The 24707-nt window shown below is 45.0% G+C and overlaps 1 protein-coding gene across 2 annotated transcripts in view; it reads left to right on the forward strand.

Annotated features, from left to right (window-relative positions):
- KIF5A (kinesin family member 5A) overlaps positions 1-24707 on the forward strand; it is a 55668-nt gene that overhangs the window by 6614 nt on the left and 24347 nt on the right. For both annotated transcript variants that reach the window (XM_028721309.2, XM_028721310.2), the window contains exons 2-9: positions 16735-16822; positions 16941-17014; positions 17369-17473; positions 18891-18939; positions 19142-19197; positions 19851-19938; positions 22536-22660; positions 22850-22954. In XM_028721309.2, the coding sequence (XP_028577142.2) occupies positions 16735-16822; positions 16941-17014; positions 17369-17473; positions 18891-18939; positions 19142-19197; positions 19851-19938; positions 22536-22660; positions 22850-22954 (690 nt within the window). The remainder of the gene's footprint in view (positions 1-16734; positions 16823-16940; positions 17015-17368; positions 17474-18890; positions 18940-19141; positions 19198-19850; positions 19939-22535; positions 22661-22849; positions 22955-24707) is intronic.

Below are 24707 nucleotides of genomic sequence, written 5' to 3' on the forward strand. Positions count from 1 at the left end.
GGCTTGGCTTCTATGTACTAACTATCCACTAAGAGAAAGGAGACAATGGACTGGGACTGTGGTGTTGTGGCAGAGGGGATTTAAATCTTTCTCTTACAACTCATTAATGGTTCCTTGTCATCCTGGGAAAAAGTGACAAATGGGGTGCCACAGGGTTCTGTCCTGGGCCTGTTGTTGTTCAGCATCTTTATAAACAACTTGATGAATGAATTGAGGGGATGCTCATCAAATTTGCAGATGACACTAAGCTGGGAGGGGTAGATAATGCCACAAAATACAGAATCAGAATTCAAAATGACCTTAACAGATTGAAGAATTGGGCCCAAGCTAACAAAATGAATTTAAATAGGGACAAATGTAAGGTTCTGCACTTAGGCAGGAAGAACCAGATGCACAAATATAAGATGGGGGACAGCCTCCATGACAGCAAGGGATCATCGGCGAACAAAAAACAAGGATGACAGGTAAATCATCCTTGCAAATTTCCTCCAAGGACGGGGGGAATGGGCATCACTCACAGTCTGTCTTGGTACCTGGCTCTCGCTCAGGCATGGAATGTAGGAGGCCGGGAGCCGATGAGTGCAAAAGCACTTCACCTGGCGAAAACCCTCCTATGCAGCCCTTAAGAAGCAGAGGTTCTCTGTTTAATTGAATCTTTAATTGGTTTAAAGTGAAGGGAAACATGAAGGGAAACGGCTGCAACAACATACTTCGGAATATACCAGCTACATGGATCAAAGGTTTGAACTGAGATAAGATTTTCTTCGGTGTGAGGGTTGGTTGGAGAGAGGGAAGCCCATGGTTTGTTTATTCTAAGCTTCTTTTAAGATTTAGCAACCCTCTCTGGAATATAAGATAAAAAGATATTTACAAGTGAGGAAGGGACATTGGCGTAACATTGATATCAACAAGCAAAAATGGAAACTGTGTGTGATCTGAAATGAAGAAAGGGTGAGGAGAAGCTCAAGTATGACTGTGTTGGAAAGACAGAGTAATTCTCCTCATCTCCATTTAAAAACAACAGACAAGGAAAAAGAGACTGAGATTTGTGTGTGTTATTGACAGAATATAATCTAAGATAAAGTTGGATTGAGCCATAAATCTCTTGCTGGAAGGAAAATAATTTGGGGGCTGTGATAAGAACGCTGCAGAGATTCTGGGAGTTGGAAAGGAGTATTAAATCTTCAGTGCATTTGAAAACTGCCCAACTTTTCCTAGGCTGAGGGGGAAATGGTGAAAATCTGTGACATGTTTTACTAGAGACACAGAATGGTTTCTAGTAGACTGTTGCCTATTCCGAGACAGAAGCAAGGGACAGAGAGATAAGACCTCTGAGAAACTTCAAGATTCAGCTCCGCCCCAAGCCATGATGGGAGAAAACAACAGCTCTCCATAAATGGACAGAAGGAATCTCCATGGATAGAACTGTTTTCACATGCAGGGCAGAATAAAGAAAATAGTTTGAGTTCTTCACTTGAAGCTTTATAAATTTATATATTGTAACATCATGAAGTGTGGTGTAGTGGTTAAGAGTGGTAGACTTGTAATCTGGTGAACCGGGTTCGCTTCCCCACTCCTCCACATGCAGCTGCTGGGTGACCTTGGGCCAGTCACACTTCTCTGAAGTCTCTCAGCCCCACTCACCTCACAGAGTGTTTGTTGTGGGGAAGGAAGGGAAAGGAGAATGTTAGTCGCTTTGAGACTCCTTTGGTAGTGATAAAGCGGGATATCAAATCCAAACTCCTCTTCTTCTTCTTATGTAGCTGTGGACTAAGGGATTATTATTATAACTGAAATCTAACTGACATTAATTAAGAACGCAGTGATATAAGATCGGAAATGCACCCAAACCATCATGTGGGGAGCCACTTTAATTAAAATGTATTAATTTGATGTTGATTGACACTTTGATAATTGTATAATTTGGGAATTAATTGTTATTGTTATAATTTGGCTATTATTGGGGGTATAATGGAAAACTAATTAAACTAATTAAAAAAAATTAAACATAGGGAAATACTTTCTGACAGTATGAGCTGTTTGACAGTAGAACAGTCTCCCTCGAGAAGTGGTGGCCTCTCCTTCCTTGGAGGCTTTAAATCAGAGCTTGGGTGGCCATCTGTCATGGATGCTTTAGCTGAGATTCCTGCATTGCAGGGGGTTGGACTAGATGACCCTTGGGTCCCTTCCAGCTCTGCGATTCTATGATTCTAACTCACAACCACAGCTGCTGTTTGTCCCTAGGAACTTTATTCCTCGGGCAAATAGCAGCTGTAGGGGCCCCAATCTGAATTGGGACACTGGTGGGCCAAAGATTCGAATTGCTTCTCCTCTATACTGCAGTCCCAACCTGGAACTTCCCCCTTGAAGTCACTATTTGGTAAATAAAAAATAAACATGCAAGGACCATTTGTGTACTTAACATCACTTCTAGTTTTGCCTTTAAAATACAGAAGAGGAGTGCTAAGGCAGCCTCCCCAAATCTGGCACGCTTGAGATGTTGCTAGATTACACCTCCCATCACCATTGGCCACCAGCCATGCTTACTGGGACTGATGGGAGTGGTCGTTCAACCACATCTGCAGAACATCAGGTTGAGGAAAGAATTTTGTTTGGGGAGCATCTGCAACTAGCAGGCTGCAGTTGTAGAAGCAGCCTTGTCAACAAATCTCTTTCCTACCCCTGTTAAAAAGGCACAGGAGACCTGGAACTTTCCCAGTCGTCGCAAGTTACAGATTTGCTAATAGCGGAAAAGCTCAGGAGGAAAGGAAGTGTCTGATTCACCCAAGATTGTCCCATCAGACATCCAGGACCCGGAGACCTCTTAAGAGAGCTGGTTTCAGGAATACATTTTAATAATCCATCTCAAATGCAGTCCCACCTGGTTTAAATTCAAGTCTGGCTTTGCCTCAGATCATACAAATCTTTTGCCTTTTAAAATCAAGTTATTTCCCTTTGATCTTCTTCTCTGTTATATAATATCGTCAATTTGGATAGTGACTCACAACGCAGGTCTAGGCATTTCCATTCAGAACAAAGTCCTGTTGAGTTCACTGGGACTTTCAGACACAGGCACAAGACTTGCATAAAATGCCCAAATCTCTTGTGGGTCATTCATACGGATTAATACGAAAGTGGAGAGAGAGGGGTGGGTGGCTCTATGGGGTGGTTTTTAGCAGGGCTGGATTAGTTGTTACATTAAATGCACTTCAGATCAGAGCACCAGCCCAATTAGGGTTCTTTGCTGCAGTTAATTACTGCAGTATGTGAAATGAGTGCCCACTTTTCACTGCGCTGGATTTCTTCAATATTCTGTGCAAACAGAATATTAGGCTGCTCTAAGGCAGAAGAGCAGGGACCATATCCTACTTAGATGTTTTTAAAAAAAGAATATTTGTAGCCTAGCAACCACAAAGAGATTACTCTCTATGCTGCAGATAATTTCACAGTCATGTGGAGGGGAAAAGGTGAGGCTGTATGGCTACACATTTGTAGCCAACATGAATGATAAAATGTGCCGGTTTGTTTTTCTGCACTTCCAGAATAGGTCATCATCAATATCATCATCATCACTTTTAATTTGTATACTGTCTTTCTATCTTACAATACCCAAGGCGGTTTACAAGCTGAAGAAACAAAGAATATACACCTTATAACAATCTAATACAATACAAAAATTTGATACTAAAACATAACTTAGTGTATTTTTGGTCTTTGTTGGAAGCCACCCAGAGTGGCTGGGAAACCCAGATAGATGGGCGGGGTACAAATAATAAATTACTATTATTATTATAACTTTAAAATAAGCAACCTACATCAAATAAAGTAACATTCAACAATCACTAGAATAGTATAGAATAATTATATCAGCATATAAAAATTAAAGAGAAATCCACTCTAACAGAAATTACAATAAAAAAATAAAATTACAATAAATGATTTCTAAACTGCAATCAATAAAACAACAGCAAGCCACAGTGCATAAAATAATACAATACAAATTGAGCAGCAGAGACTGGAGGGGGAGCAAGGCAGGTGGAAGGAGGCCTTGCTTGATGAAGTCTCTTTCCTCCCAGTTCTTCCTCCAGGCACAGCTCCCTTATGAGAACTCCCAGGGCCGGAGGGTGGGGCAAGGCAGGTCATCTTTAGATTTAGACATTTTGGCTAATTTGCTTGGTGTCAAATACCATCTGTGGATCATATTTAAGTAGTTCTCTTTTAGCGCGTAACTAGCTGTGAATTTTAAGTTTATTTCCCACAATTGTTCCCACAGGTTCAAATCAATGTTATGCCCCACATCTTGTGCCCATTTAATTATAGAAGATTTCATAGAATCATAAGAGTTGGAAGAGACCACAAGGGCCATCGAGTCCAACCCCCTGCCAAGCAGGAAACACCATCAGAGCACTCCTGACATATGGTTGTCAAGCCTCTGCTTAAAGACCTCCAAAGAAGGAGACTCCACCACACTCCTTGGCAGCAAATTCCACTGTCGAACAGCTCTTACTGTCAGGAAGTTCTTCCTAATGTTTAGGTGGAATCTTCTTTCTTGTAGTTTGGGTCCATTGCTCCGTGTCCGCTTCTCTGGAGCAGCAGAAAACAGCCTTTCTCCCTCCTCTATGTGACATCCTTTTATATATCTGAACATGGCTATCATATCACCCCTTAACCTCCTCTTCTCCAGGCTAAACATGCCCAGCTCCCTTAGCCGTTCCTCATAAGGCATCGTTTCCAGGCCTTTGACCATTTTGGTTGCCCTCCTCTGGACACGTTCCAGTTTGTCAGTGTCCTTCTTGAACTGTGGTGCCCAGAACTGGACACAGTACTCCAGGTGAGGTCTGACCAGAGCAGAATTTCACAAATTCTTCTTTCATTTCCCAGTCAAGTAACATTCTATACATTTTAGACAATGTTTTAACTCTAGATCTTAATATATCTTCTTCAAATTGTGATGTTTTTTCTGCAAATCCCAATTTTTTGTCTACCTTAAATTTTGAATTGCTTTGATAATAATTTTTAGCCAGTCCAACACATATTCTTTAATCTCGTCCTTCCCCCCCCCCATTTTTTGGTTCTCCCAGAACAGGGGTCTGCAACCCGCAGCTCCGGAGCCGCATGTGGCTCTTTTACACCTTTGCCGCGGCTTCGGGGCGGATACTAGCGAGGGGAGGAGGTGCATTGTGCGCCCTGACACTCCCCACTCTGGCGGGCGCTGTACTGGCTGTGACGTCGCATGGGGTGGTGCGTGCGTTAGTCACGCACCGTCCCGACATCACCTTCCCGCCCGCTGTCAGATGGCTGCTCCAGAGATATATTTGTTTTAAATGTCGCAATGGTTTTGCGGCTCCCAGTTTTTCTTCTTCTTCGGAAACGGGTCCAAGTGCCTCTTTTTGTCTTAAAGGTTGCAGACCCCTGTCCCAGAAGATGCCGTGTTGACTATGCACACTAGATTAAGTGGCTGTAAAATGGAACAAGCGCATGGAAGATAGCTATTGTGGCTGATAGCCACTGATAAATCTATTTAGCAATTTGCCTCTGCGGATCCGAGGCTGAAGTCAAACAACAGGGCTGCTTTCTTCATGCCCAGCTGACAAGGGTGTTGGAAGCATTTGCCTGGTCACCATTCCAGGAAGAGTTCTATGATGTAATCCTCCAGGTGTCATCATATTCTGTGACTCATAAAAGGAATACAAATATAGAATCTGGCTTATGGTGGCAATGCATTTGACTTTTACAGGCACTGAGGACCAACAGTTATGTGGACAAAGGCACTGTCAACCAGAAACACCAGGGGATTAGAGGATATGGTGGAGAAAACCCCCAAGCCAGCTTCCAGTCTCAGTCCCAGTTCCTTCTCCACTCCACAGCTACAGGCTGCCTTCCTCTCTGCGCATGTGCAGAGTACATTTTCCCTCCCCAGGGAATAACTGCTGCCTAGTTCCAATACGTACATCTAGGGTGAGAGTAGACTTGATCCTCATTTTCAATTAAGTGGTTGTCTGTGCAGAATGAGGTTCTCTCGCCCAACAGAACTTTCCTCCCTCCTCTATACCCATGAATCTGCTCTGTAGGATTAGGGGGCATGCAGGGGAGGGAAGGGGGGAAATTCTGGTTTTGTTTGTGGATTTCGTTCCTGTAATAAATAAAAATCTGCCCTTATTCCCTTATGGGGGACACAAGAGCCCTTAGAGTCCTTTGTAGGTTCTCCATCGGTTGGAGAAAATAACAGAGGCCAACCAGAGAATATTGAGAAGCAAAGCAGCTAGTAAGCCTGATCTTTATTGACTGTTGCAACAGAGTGTTCCCGTCACACACAGGAAAGGAGGAGGACCCAGAACAAAGGTGTGCCTGCCCTGATATAGACATTTTAAATTGCCTTCCCTGGAGCTCAGGACCACCCCTCCATACATCATACATACATCATAGAAGGGGTGTAACCCAAAACCACCCCCCACAAACATCATACCTACATCACAGAGAAGGTGGTCTACAACAGAAATCTGAGTGTGTTGTTTATCTCCTGTCTGGCAGGTTACCTGTTAATGGTCACTTGATTGGATACCCTGGGGAGCCTGGCCAGTCTTTTGTAATGATAAATACTTAGTTCCTGAGCCAGGTCACAGGCTCACCCTATTCATACACAGACATACCCTAAAGACAGGATTTGTGAACGAAAAGACAATGGGGAGGCTTTTCCATTTTCCTTCAACCTTGCAGAGAAATATTTGAGGTCAATTTGGGAGAGACAAAATGGTTTCAGGACGTAGTCTGTGGGGTTTCAAACATGTGGTTTAAATATGAAGTTATGAACATTTATCTCATATATATATATATATATATATATATATATATATATATATATATATCACTAAATTTTTTATTTCAGTTCCCCACATAAACACCCCACTTAGTGCTATGTATAATTCCACATTTAGAGTGGGATTCAACTAAGCTTTGCTCGGAGTAAACCTACTGAAATTGATGAACATGACTGAGTTAGGCCTATTAATTTCAGTGGCTCTGCTCTGAGTAAAACTTGGTTGAATCCCACTCTAAATGTTGCCAATGTGCCCATGACTGGCTTCCCACTGCTCATCACTGCTTTCAAAATCCCTCCTCTGTGTTTGTGTATCTTCTCATTCTCTCCCAGCTCTTCCTCTGGTTTCCTGTTGCTCCAGCCAGGGGTCTCTGTAATCCCGCACCCGCCTTGTCCCCAAAGCCACTTTCCTGCGCCAGCATCCCAACACAGCTGAGCTCTGATTAGGCCACTCAGCGCCAGGCGCCTGGGCTCTCGCTAAGAAGATTAGAGGATTTCTGCCGCTTCCTCCATCCCTGGGAGGAGCAGGCTAAGAGGAAATTGATTCTAAGCTTGGCAGATCCAGCTTTGGGTGCCACAAAGGAGAGTGGTGGCAATGGCAGCCGTAACTGGAGAAGGGACCAGGAAAGGAATTCCACCACTTCAAGTTAAGGCAGAAACAGGACACAGAACAAGCAGTCTTGTGTTTGTGTCCAAAAGGAATATTATTCTCTCTCTCTCTCTCTCTCTCTCTCTCTCTCTCTCTCTCTCTCTCTCTCTCGGTCTTTTGGGCCTGGTGTGTTACAAGGTATTTGAAGGATCTGAGACACAAAAGAAATGTGCACAACTGTATAGCGTGCCTCTGGTCAAACTGTAGCATGTCCAGCTGTTCTGTGAGCTGGGGATGGAGAACCTGTGGCCTTCCAGAGGTTGTTGGACTCCAGCTCCCATCAGCCCCAGCCAGCATAACAGCCAGGGATGATGGGATTTAGAGTCCAACAACAAGTGACAGGTCACAGATTCCCTGGCATTGCTGTGAGCATAGTAAAAAAAGGGTGGAATTCAATGTCACACTATTACCATTGTTCCATCAGCTCAAGCATTTTGTTTGCCAGGCAGAACAAACTCCCCTCTCCCCTCTGGAGCACTGCTCTGGGTGCTATCCTGCCTCCCACAGCCAACTGGGGGGCACACGGGGGGAAGAGAGGAACGAACGCCTATTGCACTGGTTCTTGATAGTACAACTATTTAGTTTAATTTATACCAATTTTTAAAAACATTTAAAAGAAATGGATGAGGGGCAGAACATCCGTGTCTCAGTACAAAATAATTTGGGCCACCCCTTTCTCATTCTAGATTTTTTTAGCAGTATTTCTATTATAAAATATGAACAACTTCATAATAATCAAATTAGATGACATTCAATGTTGCTGAGTCTTATTGCATCCATATGCCTCAAAATATCTTCTCAAAATCCAATTATGTATTCCAAATTCATTGTTGTTACCCATCTGACTAAGCTGACGACATTTGTTGCATTCCTTGGGAGATTCTCTTTTCAGCTGTTGCCATTTCAGCTGGTGCCAGAAGGCGCATAATGGTTAGTGCCAATGCAAGTATCCTATGGGCTGGGCAGAATGCTAATAGATGGTTCAGAATGGATGCCAGTTTCTTACTGTGCCAGACCTTTGGGAGGGGGGCACATGTCAGTGGTGGGTGGGGCCAGAGGCAAAAGTGGGTAGAGAAACTAACACAAATTTTACCTGTGTACTGCAGGCCAGTTTCTCCACACATTCAATACCCTGCCCCAACCCAGAGGTTTTTTCAAAGCTGAAAGACACACTCGAGCCAGACCAAAAATACAATTAAGGAGAGGTGTACGGGGGGTGCATAGTGTGGCATGGGGAGAGTCCTAATAGAGAACTGATCCCCTCCTCTTGCTCCATGCCCCTCCCTTAACCTTCTTGCTGCTCCTGTCTCCCTCTCTTTGCGGTTCTGCTCATCTTATTGCTGTAGTATTTTATTTATTTGATTTGATTTATATTTTGCCCTTTATCCAAAGATCCCAGGGTGGTGTACATTAAGAACATAATTTATGCAGCATAATAATAAAAACATAATACACATAATGCAGCACAATAATAACATAATCATAATAACAAGCCATAGATTATTTAATGGCCAAGGGCCTGGGTAAAGAGGAATGTTTTTACCTGGTGCCTAAAGACCATAATGATGGCACCAGGAGAGCCTCTCTGGGGAGAGCATTCCACAGACAGGGAGTCACAGTAGAGCCAATGGCATTGCTTTGATTAAGGCCCTGAGTAAGCATCTGGTTGGGTGGCAGCTGTGGCCCGAGGCTCCTCCGCCTCCAGTTGCTTAGATCTGGTCATGCAAGGGAGCCAGTCTTTCAAAAGCTCAAAGCCCTAGGAAGATCTACGCTCTGTTACTCTGCTAGTTCCTGCCTGCTGGGTGGCTGGGCCCAGTTGCAGCCTTACTCAACAGCATCTGCAGCAGAGGCAGATAAGAGCCAGCTGGCTGCCGGCTCTTTCCCCTCCTCTGGCTGGACACAGGCAGCAGCATCACAATAAGGAGGCAGTGTGTGTCTGCTCTGACAAGGCTGCTACCATCACAATGGCCGGGCTGTCCTGCTCCCTTTTACTGTTGTTGCTCATCCCATCCAGCAGTGCCAGTTTAGATGCTGAGAAGACAAGAGAGCTTGAATATACTTGCTTCCTGCAAGGCAGTGAGAATTAGTCAAGCGCTGAATTATCTCATCACTATCAACCATCCCTGGGGGAATCGCATTGCTGTAAGTGATCTAAGTGCTTATTCCCATTTTAGTGATTACAAACCAGATGATTCTTTTGTGAGCTTTTCCCTATGGGGTCTACCCCAGCCTGGAAACATAAGTAAGCGCCAGAAGCCCAAAGGAGCAGGAGAAGATGCTTCCCCAGCTGCTAACCTCCTCTGCTGACCCCCATTGCTCTGAACTCTTGTGCTGACAATTTTCCAATGGAAGACGGCAAAGAGGCTATGGAAGAGTTCAGCACATGGTAATGGGAATCTGGGTGGTCTGAGGCTGGCGCCTGCCTAGCATGGTGAGCTTTCTGGACACAGTGTGTCTCCAAGCCACAGAAAGTTGGTGGGGAAGCTTATGCAACACCAGCCCTTGCCACTGGCTGGCTGGCTGGTAGTATGAAGCTTCTGGGTTGGTCAGGCTTGCTGTAACTGCTGAGTGGCCTGGCTTTCTTCCCTTGCTTTTTTCAATGAAGAGTCACACTACTACAGGTACCTGCTACACGAGGCTGCTTCCATCTCCTTCATTCACAAATCCATTTCATCACATTTCCACATTAATCTTTTTTTTTTTTTAATTAAAAATACAACTTAAGTATGTATTTTATTAGAAAATGCCTATTTACATATGTATTTTATCTCAACGCATTTCTAAGGTTTGTAATCAAGTCCTACTCAGAGCAGACCCACTGAAATTGACAAACCTAAATTAGTCGTGTTCATTAACTTTTCTCACAGTGGCCCCAAAGGGAAGCCCACAAGCAGGACGTGTGTGAAATAGCGCTCTCCTCATTTGCGATTCAATGGGTCTACTCTGAGTAAGATGAGCATTGAATACTACCCGTTTTTAACATGGTGGGGGAGGCATTCAATGTCACGCACAAACATTTCCGCTTGCCTGGTGGAACACTATCACCTCTTCTTCCCCATGCACACACACCTGAGCCAATTGGGGAGGTGTGGAGGGAGAAGAGGGAGGGGAAAGCCTCACTGTGCTAGAGAAAGGCTTTGCACAGGCTTTTGCTTGTGGGACCAGTTAGCTGAATCCACCATTGCATGGGCGTAGCCAAGGGAGAACAGGCTCATAGGAAACGGCACCCAGCCTTGCTCAATTTCAGAGCTGGTAGGTGCAGGGGACAGCTTTCTTGGCTTTTTGTAATTGATGCAGGAGTGGCTTGCAGATGGGGCACTGTTGCTTACCAAGAGGGGCTGGCGCAGTGCACTTAAAGCAGTGGAGCCAATCCAGTGCTCCTGCTAGTGCATTGACCCCAGGATGGCCTCCAAGTCATCTTGCCCTTCTTCCTCCCAGTAAGCACCAGCAGCCAACCTACCAGGAAGCTACCATAGCAGCTCTGCCCCACCTGGCAATCCACTTCAGAAAACAGAGGATTTTTGTTCTTAACTCATGGGGTTTGTTTTAAATCGGGGTGGGAATATTGTTGGACTCCAGTTCACATCATCCCCAACCAGTGTGAGCAATGGTAAAGAATGATGCATTTTTTTAGTCAATGTTTGGAGGGCTACAGAGTCTCCTATTCTAAAACATGCCTATTTACTAGGAATAGTCTAGAGGACATTTCCCCTCTGTTCTTGTGAATCAGCATTGTCTCGGCCATCTGCATTGCTGGTTGTCAGATGCTAGTTTTAGTACCCTACAAAAACTAAGCATCTGAGCTCTGCTCTGATGATGGTGGGGGTTGTCTTGCTCTCAATAAGAGCATAGCATGGGAGCATATTTCTAAAAAGCAAAATAAACTTTAATCATTTGATCATATCTAATAATACAGGTTAGTGTATTAATCCAGGAAATGAAAGAAGAAAAAGTCAGGGCGTGTGTCAAGGTTGTGTGTATTCCATACTTCAGGATCACACCACACTATTGCAGAATTAAACATTGGGCACAATGCAATATCCTGATAATTGCTGCATAAGCCCTCCCTCAAGCATATTCTAGTCAAGCTCTTACGACTGTGAGGATAGATAGATCTGAAAATGTGTGGGCGGTGACTTGTGAAATCTTACAAGCCAGAACAGGGACTAGTGTCTCTAGACACCTTCTCATTGCTCTGTGTGTTACATTGCTAGTTGATGCAGAAATAAATTATGCAAACTTGCTCCATTTTCACTTACAAAACTTTAGCATGTTTTGGTACAGAATTCATTGTGAGTGCAGTCCTCAGTGTATCTACTTTTAAAGACCTCAATTTTTCTCCTAATCTAAATTTAATTATTTCTCTGGCTCTCTTGCTAGCTGTGATTTTTACAGCTTAGTCTGAAGGATTTTATTCTTTATTTGTTCTAGTCTAGACAATCTTTGTTTGGTACTGATAAAGGTACCCCTGCCCGTACGGGCCAGTCGTGACCGACTCTAGGGTTGAGCGCTCATCTCGCTCAAGAGGCCGGGAGCCGGCGCCGTCCGAAGACACTTCCGGGTCACGTGGCCAGCGTGACTAAGCTGCACTGGCGAGCCAGACCAGTGCCGCACACGGAAACACCGTTTACCTTCCCGCTATAAAGCGGTCCCTATTTTTCTACTTGCACTTAGGGGTGCTTTCAAACTGCTAGGTGGGCAGGAGCTGGGACCGAACGATGGGAGCTTACCCCGTCGCGGGGATTCGAACCGCCGACCTTACGATCAGCAAGTCCTAGGCACTGAGGTTTTACCCACAGCGCCACCCGCGTCCCTTTGGTACTGATATTTCAGTATAAATTATTTTTTTTCCTGCATGAAGCAGTACAGCAGTTGGTTTGCACATTGTGCCTCTTTAAAAAATATTGTTAAGTGATCAATCAATCAATCTCTGATTAAGGGATTAGTTGGGGAAATAATTTCACAGATTCAAACTTCAATTAGAGTAGGATGATTGAGCTGTTCTCATTATTTCCCATTCCAGCTGCAAAGGATTTCTAGAGGATAACAAGGATTCCAGGATAAGGACTTACTGAAGGTTGGAGGATAGTTTCATCAGTGCCAAATATTTGGTTGGGCTAATTGTTGTCTAGCCTTGTTGGCTTCAAGCAAGCTTACTTTCAAGTAAGTCTGCTTGTGATATTGCCTAACGGAGGAAAAAACATCAACCTTTCTGATTGAGGGGGTAGGAATACAAGCAGATTTGAAAAGCAGTGGAGAGCCTGCAAGAAGCTACAATGGGTGAGAGTATCCAAGCACTGCATGTTTGTTGTTGTTGTTTAGTCGTTTAGTCGTGTCCGACTCTTCGTGACCCCCTGGACCAGAGCACACCAAGCACTCCTGTCTTCCACTGCCTCCCGCAGTTTGGTCAAACTCATGCTGGTAGCTGCAAGAACACTATCCAACCATCTCGTCCTCTGTCATCCCCTTCTCCTTGTGCCCTCCATCTTTCCCAACATCAGGGTCTTTTCCAGGGAGTCTTCTCTTCTCATGAGGTGGCCAAAGTATTGGAGCCTCAGCTTCAGGATCTGTCCTTCCAGTGAGCACTCAGGGCTGATTTCCTTAAGAATGGATAGGTTTGATCTTCTTGCAGTCCATGGGACTCTCAAGAGTCTCCTCCAGCACCATAATTCAAAAGCATCAATCGACAATCAGCCTTCTTTATGGTCCAGCTCTCACTTCCTTACATCACTAGCACTGCATGCATGTTAGAGAATCCATTTTCTCTCCCTGCCTCCCCTGCCTTCATTGCTTTGACAAGGAAGTTGAAATGAAATCAGTGATTCACTCATCAGGCTGTAAATAATGAAGAGCTTTTCCCAGGCTAGTTAGTTGGAAGGGGGCTGTTATCTCAGCTTGTCTCAAGCTACAGTGTAGCTGTCTCAAGAAAATGGTATGGTACATCAAAGGAAAATCACAAGACATCACTTCCTATTCCTCTACCCCCTTGCAAAAAAACCCTTCTTTCCCAGGTTTATTTAAACAGCGTTTCTCCTAAAAATAGAACAGAAGACCTGCATAGCTGTCAATGTTTTCCTTTTTTTAAGGGAAATTCCCTTAATCTGAATAGGATTCCTCGCAAGAAAAGGGAAAAGTTGACAGCTATGGACTTTTGTGTCCACAAAATGTGATAGGGAAAGGAAGCAGAAGAATGATATAAAATAGTCTACTAAATTTGCAGAGAATGAAGTGTTTTCATGGGTTTGTGCTCAGATGGACTCTGTGATGTTAAATGCTTCAGAGTCCATGGTCTCCAAGGATAAATAAGTTCAAAAACTAAGCCCCCAATGCAGACCAGACCAGCCAAGTGCAGCTACTTATGAGGTTTCTCATTGCATACAGGATCAGGCTCCCAACTCTCACCTGCCTTTCCTAGGTAGAACAATCACCTCTTCCCAGCTCATGCATCCCAAACCAAGGCTCCAGTGTTTGTAGAATGAAAGGTCTGGGGTTCTGCTGCTGGACCCTTTTTAACATAGCCCAAGGCCACCCTTGGGACGCGGGTGGCGCTGTGGGTTAAACCACAGAGCCTAGGACTTGCTGAGCAAAAGGTCGGCGGTTCGAATCCCCGCGACGGGGTGAGCTCCCATTGCTTGGTCCCTGCTCCTGCCAACCTAGCAGTTCGAAAGCACATCAAAGTGCAAGTAGATAAATAGGTACCACTCCGGTGGAAAGGTAAACAGCATTTCTGTGCCAGAAGCACCTTAGTCATGCTGGCCACATGATCCGGAAGCTGTACGCCGGCTCCCTTGGCCTATAGAGCAAGATGAGCGCTGCAACCCCAGAGTCTGTCACGACTGGACCTAATGGTCAGGGGTCCCTTTACCTTTAAGGCCACCCTCAATGGCCAGGTCATCCCAAATCCTAGTGCAATATAGTTGGGGGAAACTGGGGAGGTCTTTTCTCAGGGCTCTCTCTGCAAATGGCAGAAGGGACTGTAGTGGTGGTCTCAGTCTGGGTCTCTCCTTCTCCAGGAGGCCACTTACCACCTTCCCTCTAGGCTATTTAAATTCCTGAGCCTCCATAGCCCTTCAGTAGGCCCTAGTGATGGCAGCTGCTCCCATCCCCACCTTGTTTCTGCCTTTACTGACTGAGTACCATCAGGCTTGGCTCCTGGAGAGGCAGATTGATGGCACCTTAAAGGGAAAGTCAGACAAATAACTTGCCCATGAGGGCATCTGTGCTGATGGGAAAACATCTGACTGTGTCCAGCTGCCTTGTGAAACAACTCGAAACAGAGAAACCAAACCTTTTAAAGGGCCCACTGCTGTTAAGCTTCTTCATTATTCTAGCTCAGTTTCAGTTCAGGCACTCAGATTTTTAATAACAACTGTGAAATCTTAAAGGCTAACAAATTTATTATATCATAAGCTTTCATGGTGTTCTGAGTTGAAGATATCTATATACAAGTGTCTCTCAACTTACTCAGGGTTATGTTCCAGGGATCGTGCCAAAAGACAAAATCGTGTATAGTCAAAACGGAATGCATCAGCTTGTTAAGCAATTACTGCACAGAAGCACTTCAGGTACATGTTATCCTGCCACAAGTCATAAGAACAGAAGGAGAATCTTGCTGGATGAGGCCAGTGGCCCATCTGGTCCAGCATGTTGTTCTCACAAAGGTGAACCAGTTGCCTGTAGGGAAGCTTGCAAACTGAGCATGAGTGCAACAGCAGGTTGAAGTGGACTGAGCGCCCCAAAGAGCTGGTAAGATGCTTGAGCTATGGCTGTGCTGTAATCCACACAGGGTGGAGGAGCAACACTGGTACTGGGAAGTATTACATTGCATGTGCCTGATTTTGACAGGTCTTGGGAGAACCATATCAGAGCTACAGCAAATGGAGGGACAGAGGCCACTACAAAGAGGCTTGGCGTTAAGAACAGCCACCAAATCTATGTTTAAGGCATCTAGCAGTTGGACAGCTCCCTGTTCTCAGAGCAGTCTGTGCGCAAGGGCAGAAACTCAGCCAGTCCTTCCCATGTGGGCTCCTTGACACACGTCTTGTGGCCTGGCCTGGCTCTGCTGGACCCTTTCTGATGCATCAGGGAAGAGCTGCAGACCCAGAGGATCATTTTACACACAAAAAACTGCCAATTGTCAGAACCATAGTGTCTAGACCAGCCTTTCTCAATGTTGGATTCCAGACGTATTTTGTTGGACTACAAATCCCATCATCCCTAGCTAGCAAGACCAGTGGTCAGGGATGATGGGAGTTGTCATCCAGCAGCATATGGGGACCCAAGATTGAGAAAGGCTGGTCTAGACTGAATAACACATACCTTTGGTAAAGTAACCCTCTGGTGCCTTTGTATGATTTCACTGGATTTCCACCTCCTTCTGGCTAGGGGCGGATGGGACTTGCTTGCACAAAAAAGAGTGTGTGGGCAGTATATAAAAAATGAAGCATCTCCACAAAGCACGTAATGCTGTTTGTTTTGTGGCATGACCTAGCAGAGTAGCATAGCACCAGGGATAGCAGCAGGACAAAAAGGCAGTACTGAGGGAACGGGGGCTTTTTAAATCCACTTTTATTATCCAAGCTGTGTAAATAATTAGATCTCCCATAGGCAAGCTGTGGTGTAATACTTTGGAAATTCCAAGGTAAGACTATCTAGGAGGAGTGAAAGAAATATGTGTATAGTGTGTGTGTGTGTGTGTGTGTGTGTGTGTGTGTGTGTATGTAATTATAGATCCCCTATACCTTCCATTGCATACGGGTGTCTAAACAAACAATGTAGTCATAAACAGTAAGTGGGGGGGGGGACATAAAGCATCTGAACAGCATAATAATAAGCAAGAACCAAAATCAATCACAATTTAAATTTGCATAAAGCCCTCCCGCATCTAAACAGGTTCATAGTATGTAAGGTGCTTAAAGATGTAACCTGCCAGCTTGCATGGGGTAGAGAGTTCCATAGCCTAGGTGCCCCTGATGATAAGGCCTTGTCATGACATTTGGAAAACAAAAGTAGGGTTGGGATGGCGACTGTAGTAGGGGACCCTTCCATATTCAGGTCTGTGCAGATTTACTTGGGATTAAGGCACACTGGAGTTGGGTTTGCAAGTAAGAATGCATGGGATTTGGTTGCTGTTGAGCTGGTTGAGTATGGAAACAGAACAGGTGGACGGTGAGGTGTGTGCTGCGTGAGTTAGATGGAATGGGCATTTCCTATAAGCCTCTGGGTGTTCCTAGGTAGCCCTTGACCTCTCTTTTCTCTCCCCTTCTAGGGCAAGCCTTATGTCTTTGATCGTGTCTTCCCACCCAACACTACCCAGGATCAGGTGTACCATGCCTGTGCCATGCAGATTGTCAAAGGTTAGTCTGGGTATTGGTGAAATGGTGGGCATTTAGTAGGAGTTGTATAAAGGGGCAGGAAGGGCGAGGCAGAAAGCCAACTGGGGAAATAAACGAGTCCTCTTTCTTTCTCTTGCAGATGTGCTGGCTGGGTACAATGGCACAATCTTTGCTTATGGGCAGACATCCTCGGGAAAGACTCACACCATGGAGGTGAGAAGGCATATAATATAAGGCATGGAAAAAATTAGGTCATAGCTAGGAAGCCACTGACAAGAAGGCCCTGTCATAAGTTCTAGAAGCAAAAGTGGAATGGGGTGAGGAACCTGTGGCCCTCAAAATGGTGTTGGACTTCAACCCTCATCAGTCTCAGTTGGCATTGTAGTCCTGGGGTTGCAGTACATCAACAACATCTTGAGAGACACAGGTTCCCTACCCCAGTGGTAGGGGATCCTTGCCGCCTTACCTCCTGGAGATGGGACTATTTATCCCCTAAAAGCTAAAGCTTAGCTCTAAAACACTTGAGGAGATCCGTTTGGCTCATTCCTGATGTTTCTGTTCCTCCAGGGTAAGCTGCATGACCCCCAGCTCATGGGTATCATCCCTCGCATTGCCCAGGACATCTTCAACCACATCTACTCTATGGATGAGAACCTGGAATTCCACATTAAGGTCAGAGGCATACGGAATAGTGGTGGGGCCAGGGGTATGGGCAACAGTGGTCGGTACTGGGAACAAAGGATCTGTATTTGCAATGGGTGGGGTGCTCAAATGAGATGGTTGGAAAGGCACATTTTGGTCAGGGAGTCAGGTCCTCTGGTTCAAGGGCTGGCAAAGGACCTCAGGTAGTTGTCAGCTGGTGAATGTGGAGGGAAAGTTCAATAATATTTCTTGGGCATGAGCTACCCAGACAAAACTAGTGCAGAGGATCCAGAAGCTTTACAGGAACCATATCTCAGTGGAAGAGCACATGGTTTCCATGAAGAAAGTCCCAAGTCTGATCCCTGGCATTTTCAGTAAAAAAACCTAAAAAATAATAATCAGGTAATGGGAAATATTCTCTGCCTGAGATGATGGAAGGAGCCACTTCCAGTCAGAGCAGACAAAGCTGGGCTAGACAGGAAAATACTCCAGCCTGGTCTAAGGCAACTTCCCATGTTCCCATAGGCAGCAGTGACATGGGACAGGTGCTTTGGGGTCCTAGGACCAGAAGGATTTGGATCTTAGAGGGTCCTGCAAATCAGCTAGCAAAAGGTTAGTCTCCACCCTATGGAACAGGGAGCCAATGCCTGACACAAAGCATTCCAGGGAAGAAGGGCTTATTCACACTTACCACCTCACCCCCCCTTTTCAGACACTGGTCTGTGCTTAAAAGCTCTGTGTCCATGTGTGTGATTTTATTTTTTTTAGCTTTCCCCTTGAAAACCCACTTTGTAGTGCTCAATTGGAGTAAATACCAATTTGGGTTTTCCATGGGTGACTGTTTGTTCTGAATCAGCTTTAAAGAACAGGTTTTCATGGGGAAATCTCTGGAGCAACAACAACCACAAAAGCAGGGATGCTTGGACATGGAGCTTTAAAGCATGGGCCTTTGTCTGGAGAGAGTGGGGCAAAAGATAAGTGTAGATAAGCCCTCAGTTCCACAGCACTGTTGTATTTAAAGAGGCTATAAAGGTCAGGACTGAACAAAGGGGCCAGTCCTCAACCGCAGGGCTCAGGCTCCCCCTCTGTTTTCTCAAGGAATTGTTGGCAGTTTCATCCACACCCTACATGTCATGCATATGGCATCCCCCAAAGAATCCTGGGAACTGTAATTTGTTAAGGATGCTGGGAATTGCAGTACTGTGAGGGGTAAACTACAACTCCCTGGATCCTTTGGGGGAAGTCATGACTGCTCAGAAGCGGCATAAATATGCTTTAGATTAGATGTATGGTGTAGATGCGTGACCAGAGTGTATTACTTATTCTCACTTTGAGCACAGTGGTTCTCAGAAAGGTATGTGTTCACAAGGATGACAACTGAGGGAAAATTGAGGGCCCCCACATCTTTATGTCTGTTCTATTTACTGACTCTCTCTCCCCATCCCAGGTTTCCTACTTTGAAATCTACTTGGACAAAATCCGTGATCTGTTAGATGGTGAGTTATCATCAGGGATGTTGAGGGGAAATGGTACAAACAGGGCATTGCAAGCTAGGAGTAAAGGAGAAGGGCTTGATAGGAAATAGTGACATGGGGGTGATTTTGTCAGGGGTGCTGGCCCTGGTGCAGGACTGAAGTGAAATGTATGCTCCTGGATCAACTGTGCCCTCTCTGAATGATCTCCTCTCCTTGCCCATAGTGACCAAGACCAATCTTTCTGTTCACGAGGACAAGAACCGGGTGCCATTTGTGAAGGTGAGATTCCTGGGAAAGTGTCACACTCCTGGCCAGATTGGAAGGGAGAGAGCATGAGTGGCCTGAGTGTTGGGTCTAGCCAGTGGTTACCCCAGGGGTGCATTTTCAAGCTTTGGATGGGGAGGCAGGGTTTACAGTAAGAGTCAAAGGTTTGTGCTTGGATACATCCAAGTTTAAGTTAACAAAAAGGCAGTGTGTTTTGAAAGCAGTTACTGTGCTGGTCGTTAAATCTCATAATAACTAGAGGTGTAGATACTTTTGTATAATTACCATGGTCTAACCACTTTGTGGGGTAGAAAAGCAGTCCCCACAATTTTCTCCCTTCCTCAGTGGAACCTTTGTGTATATCCTAAGGCCTCCTGCCCCAACTTGTGCCTTACAGGTAGTGATGAACTCCAGCTCCCATCATCCCTTGCCATTGGCCATGCTGCCTGGGTCTGATGGACATTATTATCCTAAAAAATGCAGAAGGGCACTAGTTTAGGGAAACCTATCCTTAGGGCATCTGTCTACGGCCAAAAGACAGGGGAAGCTGCCCAGGTTGAGCTGCGTGAGGCGTGGTGGTGGTGGCAGCCTGGATTAAAAAAAAGAGAGATGAGGTCAGGATCACCATATATACCATGACAAATGCCCTTTTCTTCTTCCCCCCTCAGGGCTGCACTGAGCGCTTTGTCTCGAGCCCTGAAGAAATCCTGGATGTCATTGACGAGGGGAAATCTAACCGTCATGTGGCTGTTACCAGTGAGTTCTGAGAAATAAAAACGGGCCGGAGGGATTATGATGGTGTGGCTGGGTGAATGGGGAGCTCTGAACTAGTTCGGTTTGTTTTAATCAAACCCCTCAGTGGTGTCTGCCATGGCAGGCTGGCTGCATGCGGTTTGGTGGGTTGCAAGTCGTTACAGGCGTGGTCTGTATCCCAGGAAACACTGGGATAGTACTATGCTCATGCTAAGGGAAGGCCTGAGTGAGGTGGGCTCAGGTTTCAAGCAGAGAGAGCTACTCCTAATAGAGTCTCACACTTTAATAAACAAAAGCCACATTCACAGCATACATTTAAGCAGTGGCGTAGCGTGGGTTGTCAGCACCCGGGGCAAGGCAAGTTATTTGCGCCCCCTAACCCGTGGATTTGCGCCCCCTAACCTGTGGATTTGCCCTAACCCCAGATGTTGCGCCCGGTGCGGCCGGCCCCCCCTGCACCCCCCACGCTACGCCACTGCATTTAAGACACCATGATGCCACTTTAAACAGCCATGGCTTCCTCCAAAGAATCCTGGAGATGGAGTTTATTAAGGCTGCTGCGTGTTCTTAGGAGATCCCTATATTCCCCTCACAGAAGGGGAATTATCTGTGAAGAGGAACTGAAAAATGTAGTTCTGGGAGGGGAACAGAGACACAGAAGACTGCAGCAACCAGAATTCTTTGGAGTAAGACATGAAGGTTTAAAGAGGTACCAGGATTCTTTAAATATCAGGTGTGAACACAGCCTAGGGGTTAACAAGCAACATGTGCTTGAGCCTTGTTAAACCTTTGATAGCATCTACACTGAAAAGTTGTGGGCCCTTCCAGACATCCTTTTTATTGTGAGTTCATGATTATTTTTCCTCAGAATGCTATTGGGGTGGTAAAATGTGATCCCTTTTTCAATACTGTTGGTGCAGGAATGGCTATTGAACCCTTTTAAATCTGTGACATGGAAATACCCCTTCTGCTCCAGTGTCTCAAACACAAAAATTACCAGGAATTAAATATGACTTCTCTATTTACTTATTTACTTTTCAAAAAATTGAGCCTGGTCATGGAAATGAAAGGTGTCAAATTTGAAATGTCTGAGATGTGGAGCCTGAGATATAGACAGTATTGCTTATTCATTCACTTATGACATATATATCTTGCCTTTCCTCAAAGGAATGAACACGTCTCTCTCCACAATTTTTCCCTCACAACAATCCTGTGATGTAGTTTAGGCCGCAATAAACTGATTAGTCTGAGGTCACCCAGCAAGCTTTATGACAGAGTGCTGATGTGAACCTGGGTCTTCCCAGTGCTAGCCTGACACCCTAACCTCTGGACCACATTGGCTCTCAGTCAGAAGTGAAGGATGATAGCTCAGTCAGTGGAGCATGAGACTCTTAATCTAAGGTTTGTGGGTCCGAGCCCCAAACTGGGCAAAAGATTCCTGCATTTCAGGGGGTTGGACTTGATGACCCTCAGGGTCCCTTCCAACTCTACAGTTCTATGATTCTATATGGAAAGGATGGAGGTTCCCATCATGGACTTTGGGATAAAGAGGGCCAGTGAGCTAGACTGTGATAGGTAAGTAACATACCAGGGAGCTGTGGTGGCAGTGGGGCTTCTGTGTAGCACCAGTGCTTTGGGAAGGTGTGTTCTGGCTTCTGTGAATCGCAGCCAAGTCTTAACAGAGTCTCTAATCCAACTGTGAAGTCATAAAAAACAATCTTGCTGCACCCTAGAGGCAGTGTGTGGTGTTGCAGCCTCTTGCTCCCAATCATGCCCAAGTCCCAAAACATGGACCTGCTATTACACAAACAGCATAGAATGTGATAACATTCTTCCTGGGCTTACAATTTCAGCTGCAAGTCTGTATGACTGAATATTCCCTCATTTATCAAATAAACCCTTTATTTTTCTTAGAAAAATAAGATAAGCATTCTAATATAGCCTCACATTTTGTGTTTTCTGAGCACAGTAATTCCATCCTCGCCCCAGCCTTTGGGAAGTAAGAAATATCTGAGAAAAATGTTTATTGAATTTGTATGTGTGGATTCCAAGCCACACACAATACCGCCTTTATCCAGAGAGTTGGACAAGACATGATCAGGCCATTGTTGCTCATACTGTGCCTGCAGTGGTTCACAGTTGGAGGCAAAGTACCTCTTAATACCAGTTGCTGAGAACTGCAAGTGAGGAGAGTGGCTGATGCGCTCAGGCCTTGCTATGGGCTTCCACAGGCATCTGGTTGTCTGTTGTCAGAACAGTGTGCTGGACTATGGTGAGCCTTTGGCTTGATTCATCACAGTTCCCGCATGTTCATTTCATTCTTCTCTCTGGTCAAATGGCTCTTTGAGTGGTTTTTTCCTAATGCATTGACATTTGTCCAGAGACCACAGTGAAAAAGACACAAGTGTGTGTACAAACATTTGGATAATAACACCTCTATTCTGCCTGTGAAACTATTTAATTGAATACCACCCTAGGCCTAGATAGGCATCGAGTTGGGGTATTTTTTTTCCAGTGCAGGAAATCCCTGCTCGGAATTTCCCTATAGGGAACTGGCTTGGTTCTAGCGCTCCCATGTTCTCACTGTTTTGCCCCTGCAGACATGAATGAACACAGTTCCCGCAGCCACAGCATCTTCCTCATCAACATCAAGCAGGAGAACATGGAGACTGAACAGAAACTGAGTGGGAAGCTTTACCTGGTGGATCTGGCTGGCAGTGAGAAGGTGCTGGGGTTTTTTCAAGGGGGTGTAGGTGCCAGGTATCCCTGGCCCTGTTGTAGAGTCAGGCAAGGTCTAATTTCTCCCATAAACAAAAGATTTAGCTGCCCCATGTTGGAAATCTATACAGATCCCAGCAATGCCTGAAATAATTATCTTCAACACAGTAATCAAGCTTCTCTTTTTTCCTGGCAGGTCAGCAAGACTGGAGCTGAGGGAGCTGTCTTGGATGAGGCCAAGAATATCAACAAGTCCCTGTCAGCGCTTGGCAATGTCATCTCTGCTCTGGCTGAGGGCACGGTGAGCTCTGGCTCCTTGGAAGACAATAGCTTTGCACTATTTAGACTGGAACACCAAACACATGAAGCTGTTGTGTCTGAGCATGTTCAGCCTTAAATAGAACAAACTAGAGCAACATACAACCAGCAATGCTCAGCAAGGCAGGGCAGCGGTGCTTACCTGACCTCCTGTTACCTGCCTCACTGTGTCATCCTGGGAGGGATGAAGCGGTGGAGAGTTTGGTGAGGTGCAAATGCGTCTGTCGGAGTGCCAGATTGGCCTCACCAGCCTGTTTGCACCATGCTGACCTTGCCACCACCTCTTCCCTCCTCCTCTCCCTACCAGTACACTGCAAGGACGTGGATAACAGGAAGTAAGCTAAGCCACCTCCTGGACCACTGCTGCATACATCCTGTAAGCTCTCCACAGGAGACTTGTATATCCTGCAGGCTGCTATTAGAGCTCTGAGAGTTTCCCACAGAGTTAAGTATGTAAATGTGGAGGCAAATGTGTTGTATTCAGGCACAGAAAAAGAACAGTGGGCAGTCTCCTTAACTACAGCCCAGCTTTCAGATACCCACTTAGACCAGGATAAACCCTACTGCAGACTTGTGTTGGGAGGTCTGTCAGAAAGCTGTATATAACCTGGTAAATAAATAAATAAATAAATAAATAAAGTCACCAACATCTGTATATAGCCTAAATTTAGTAGTCAAAGTTCAACAGACAAAGCAGCAAACTAGTTAAGATCCAGAATCAACAAGGTGTTATATCATTAAATCTCTGTATTATTATCTGAAGGTAATTGGAAACATAACCAATATACAAGTGGATGTTATCTTGAATTGTCTCTCAGCAGCAAAAATATTGGTACCATGATATTTGAAGAGAGCACATATGCTTTCTGTTAACTGGAAAACAGCAAGAATGTGAAAATTAACTGATTATGCAAGGTTTCAAGAGGGAATGTTCTCCACCATGGATTCATGGCAAAGGCAACAGGTGCTTGTGAGATTTAGGGTATAGAGGTTCTACAGTTGTGGGGAGTTCCCCCTTAGGATATGTTTTCTATTAAAAAACCCCCAAATAAATTAAATTCTGCAAACCTTTGATTCTCCCAAACCTGTTGACCCCTCTGCCTTGTGTATAGATTGTGCCATTTGGCTATATGGACTGGCACTTTGAGATCACTATGAATATACAATCCTAGAATTGTAGAGTTGGAAGAAACCCAAGAGTCATTTAGTCCACCCTCACGCAATGCAGGAATCTCAACTAAGCATCCATGACAGATGGACCTCTTTTGGCTTAAAAACCTCCATTGAACAATGATCACTGGTCAACAACTATAATGAGCGAGAAGCTTCATACCTGATGTTGTTTGGGTATCCTAAGAAACCAAAAAGAAAATTGCCATTTTGAAACCAACGGTTAAAATCAGTGCAGTTTTGAAAGGTTCGGTCTGGCATCTTGATTTAAAATGGTTCCCAATTGTATACATAGATGAAAACCTGCTGTTTTATCTTAGGAACCATCATGCAAACTTTGGGTTACAATATCTTTTTTAATTACGGTATTTTTATAAATGTTATTAACAATTTCAACGTAACAAATTATCAAAACAAATCATCTTCATTAATTTACCCCCTCTCCCCACCTCCCCAGTGAACCCTCCCTCCCCTCCAACACTTCCCTCAGCTCCTCTCTCTGATTTCTCAACTCATGTTTTTCTCTGCATTCTGTAAAATGGGTTACAATATCTTAAGAGGTTTAT

The sequence above is a fragment of the Podarcis muralis genome, chromosome 2 (assembly GCF_964188315.1).
Source record: "Podarcis muralis chromosome 2, rPodMur119.hap1.1, whole genome shotgun sequence".
NCBI classification, from domain to species: Eukaryota; Metazoa; Chordata; class Lepidosauria; order Squamata; family Lacertidae; genus Podarcis; species Podarcis muralis.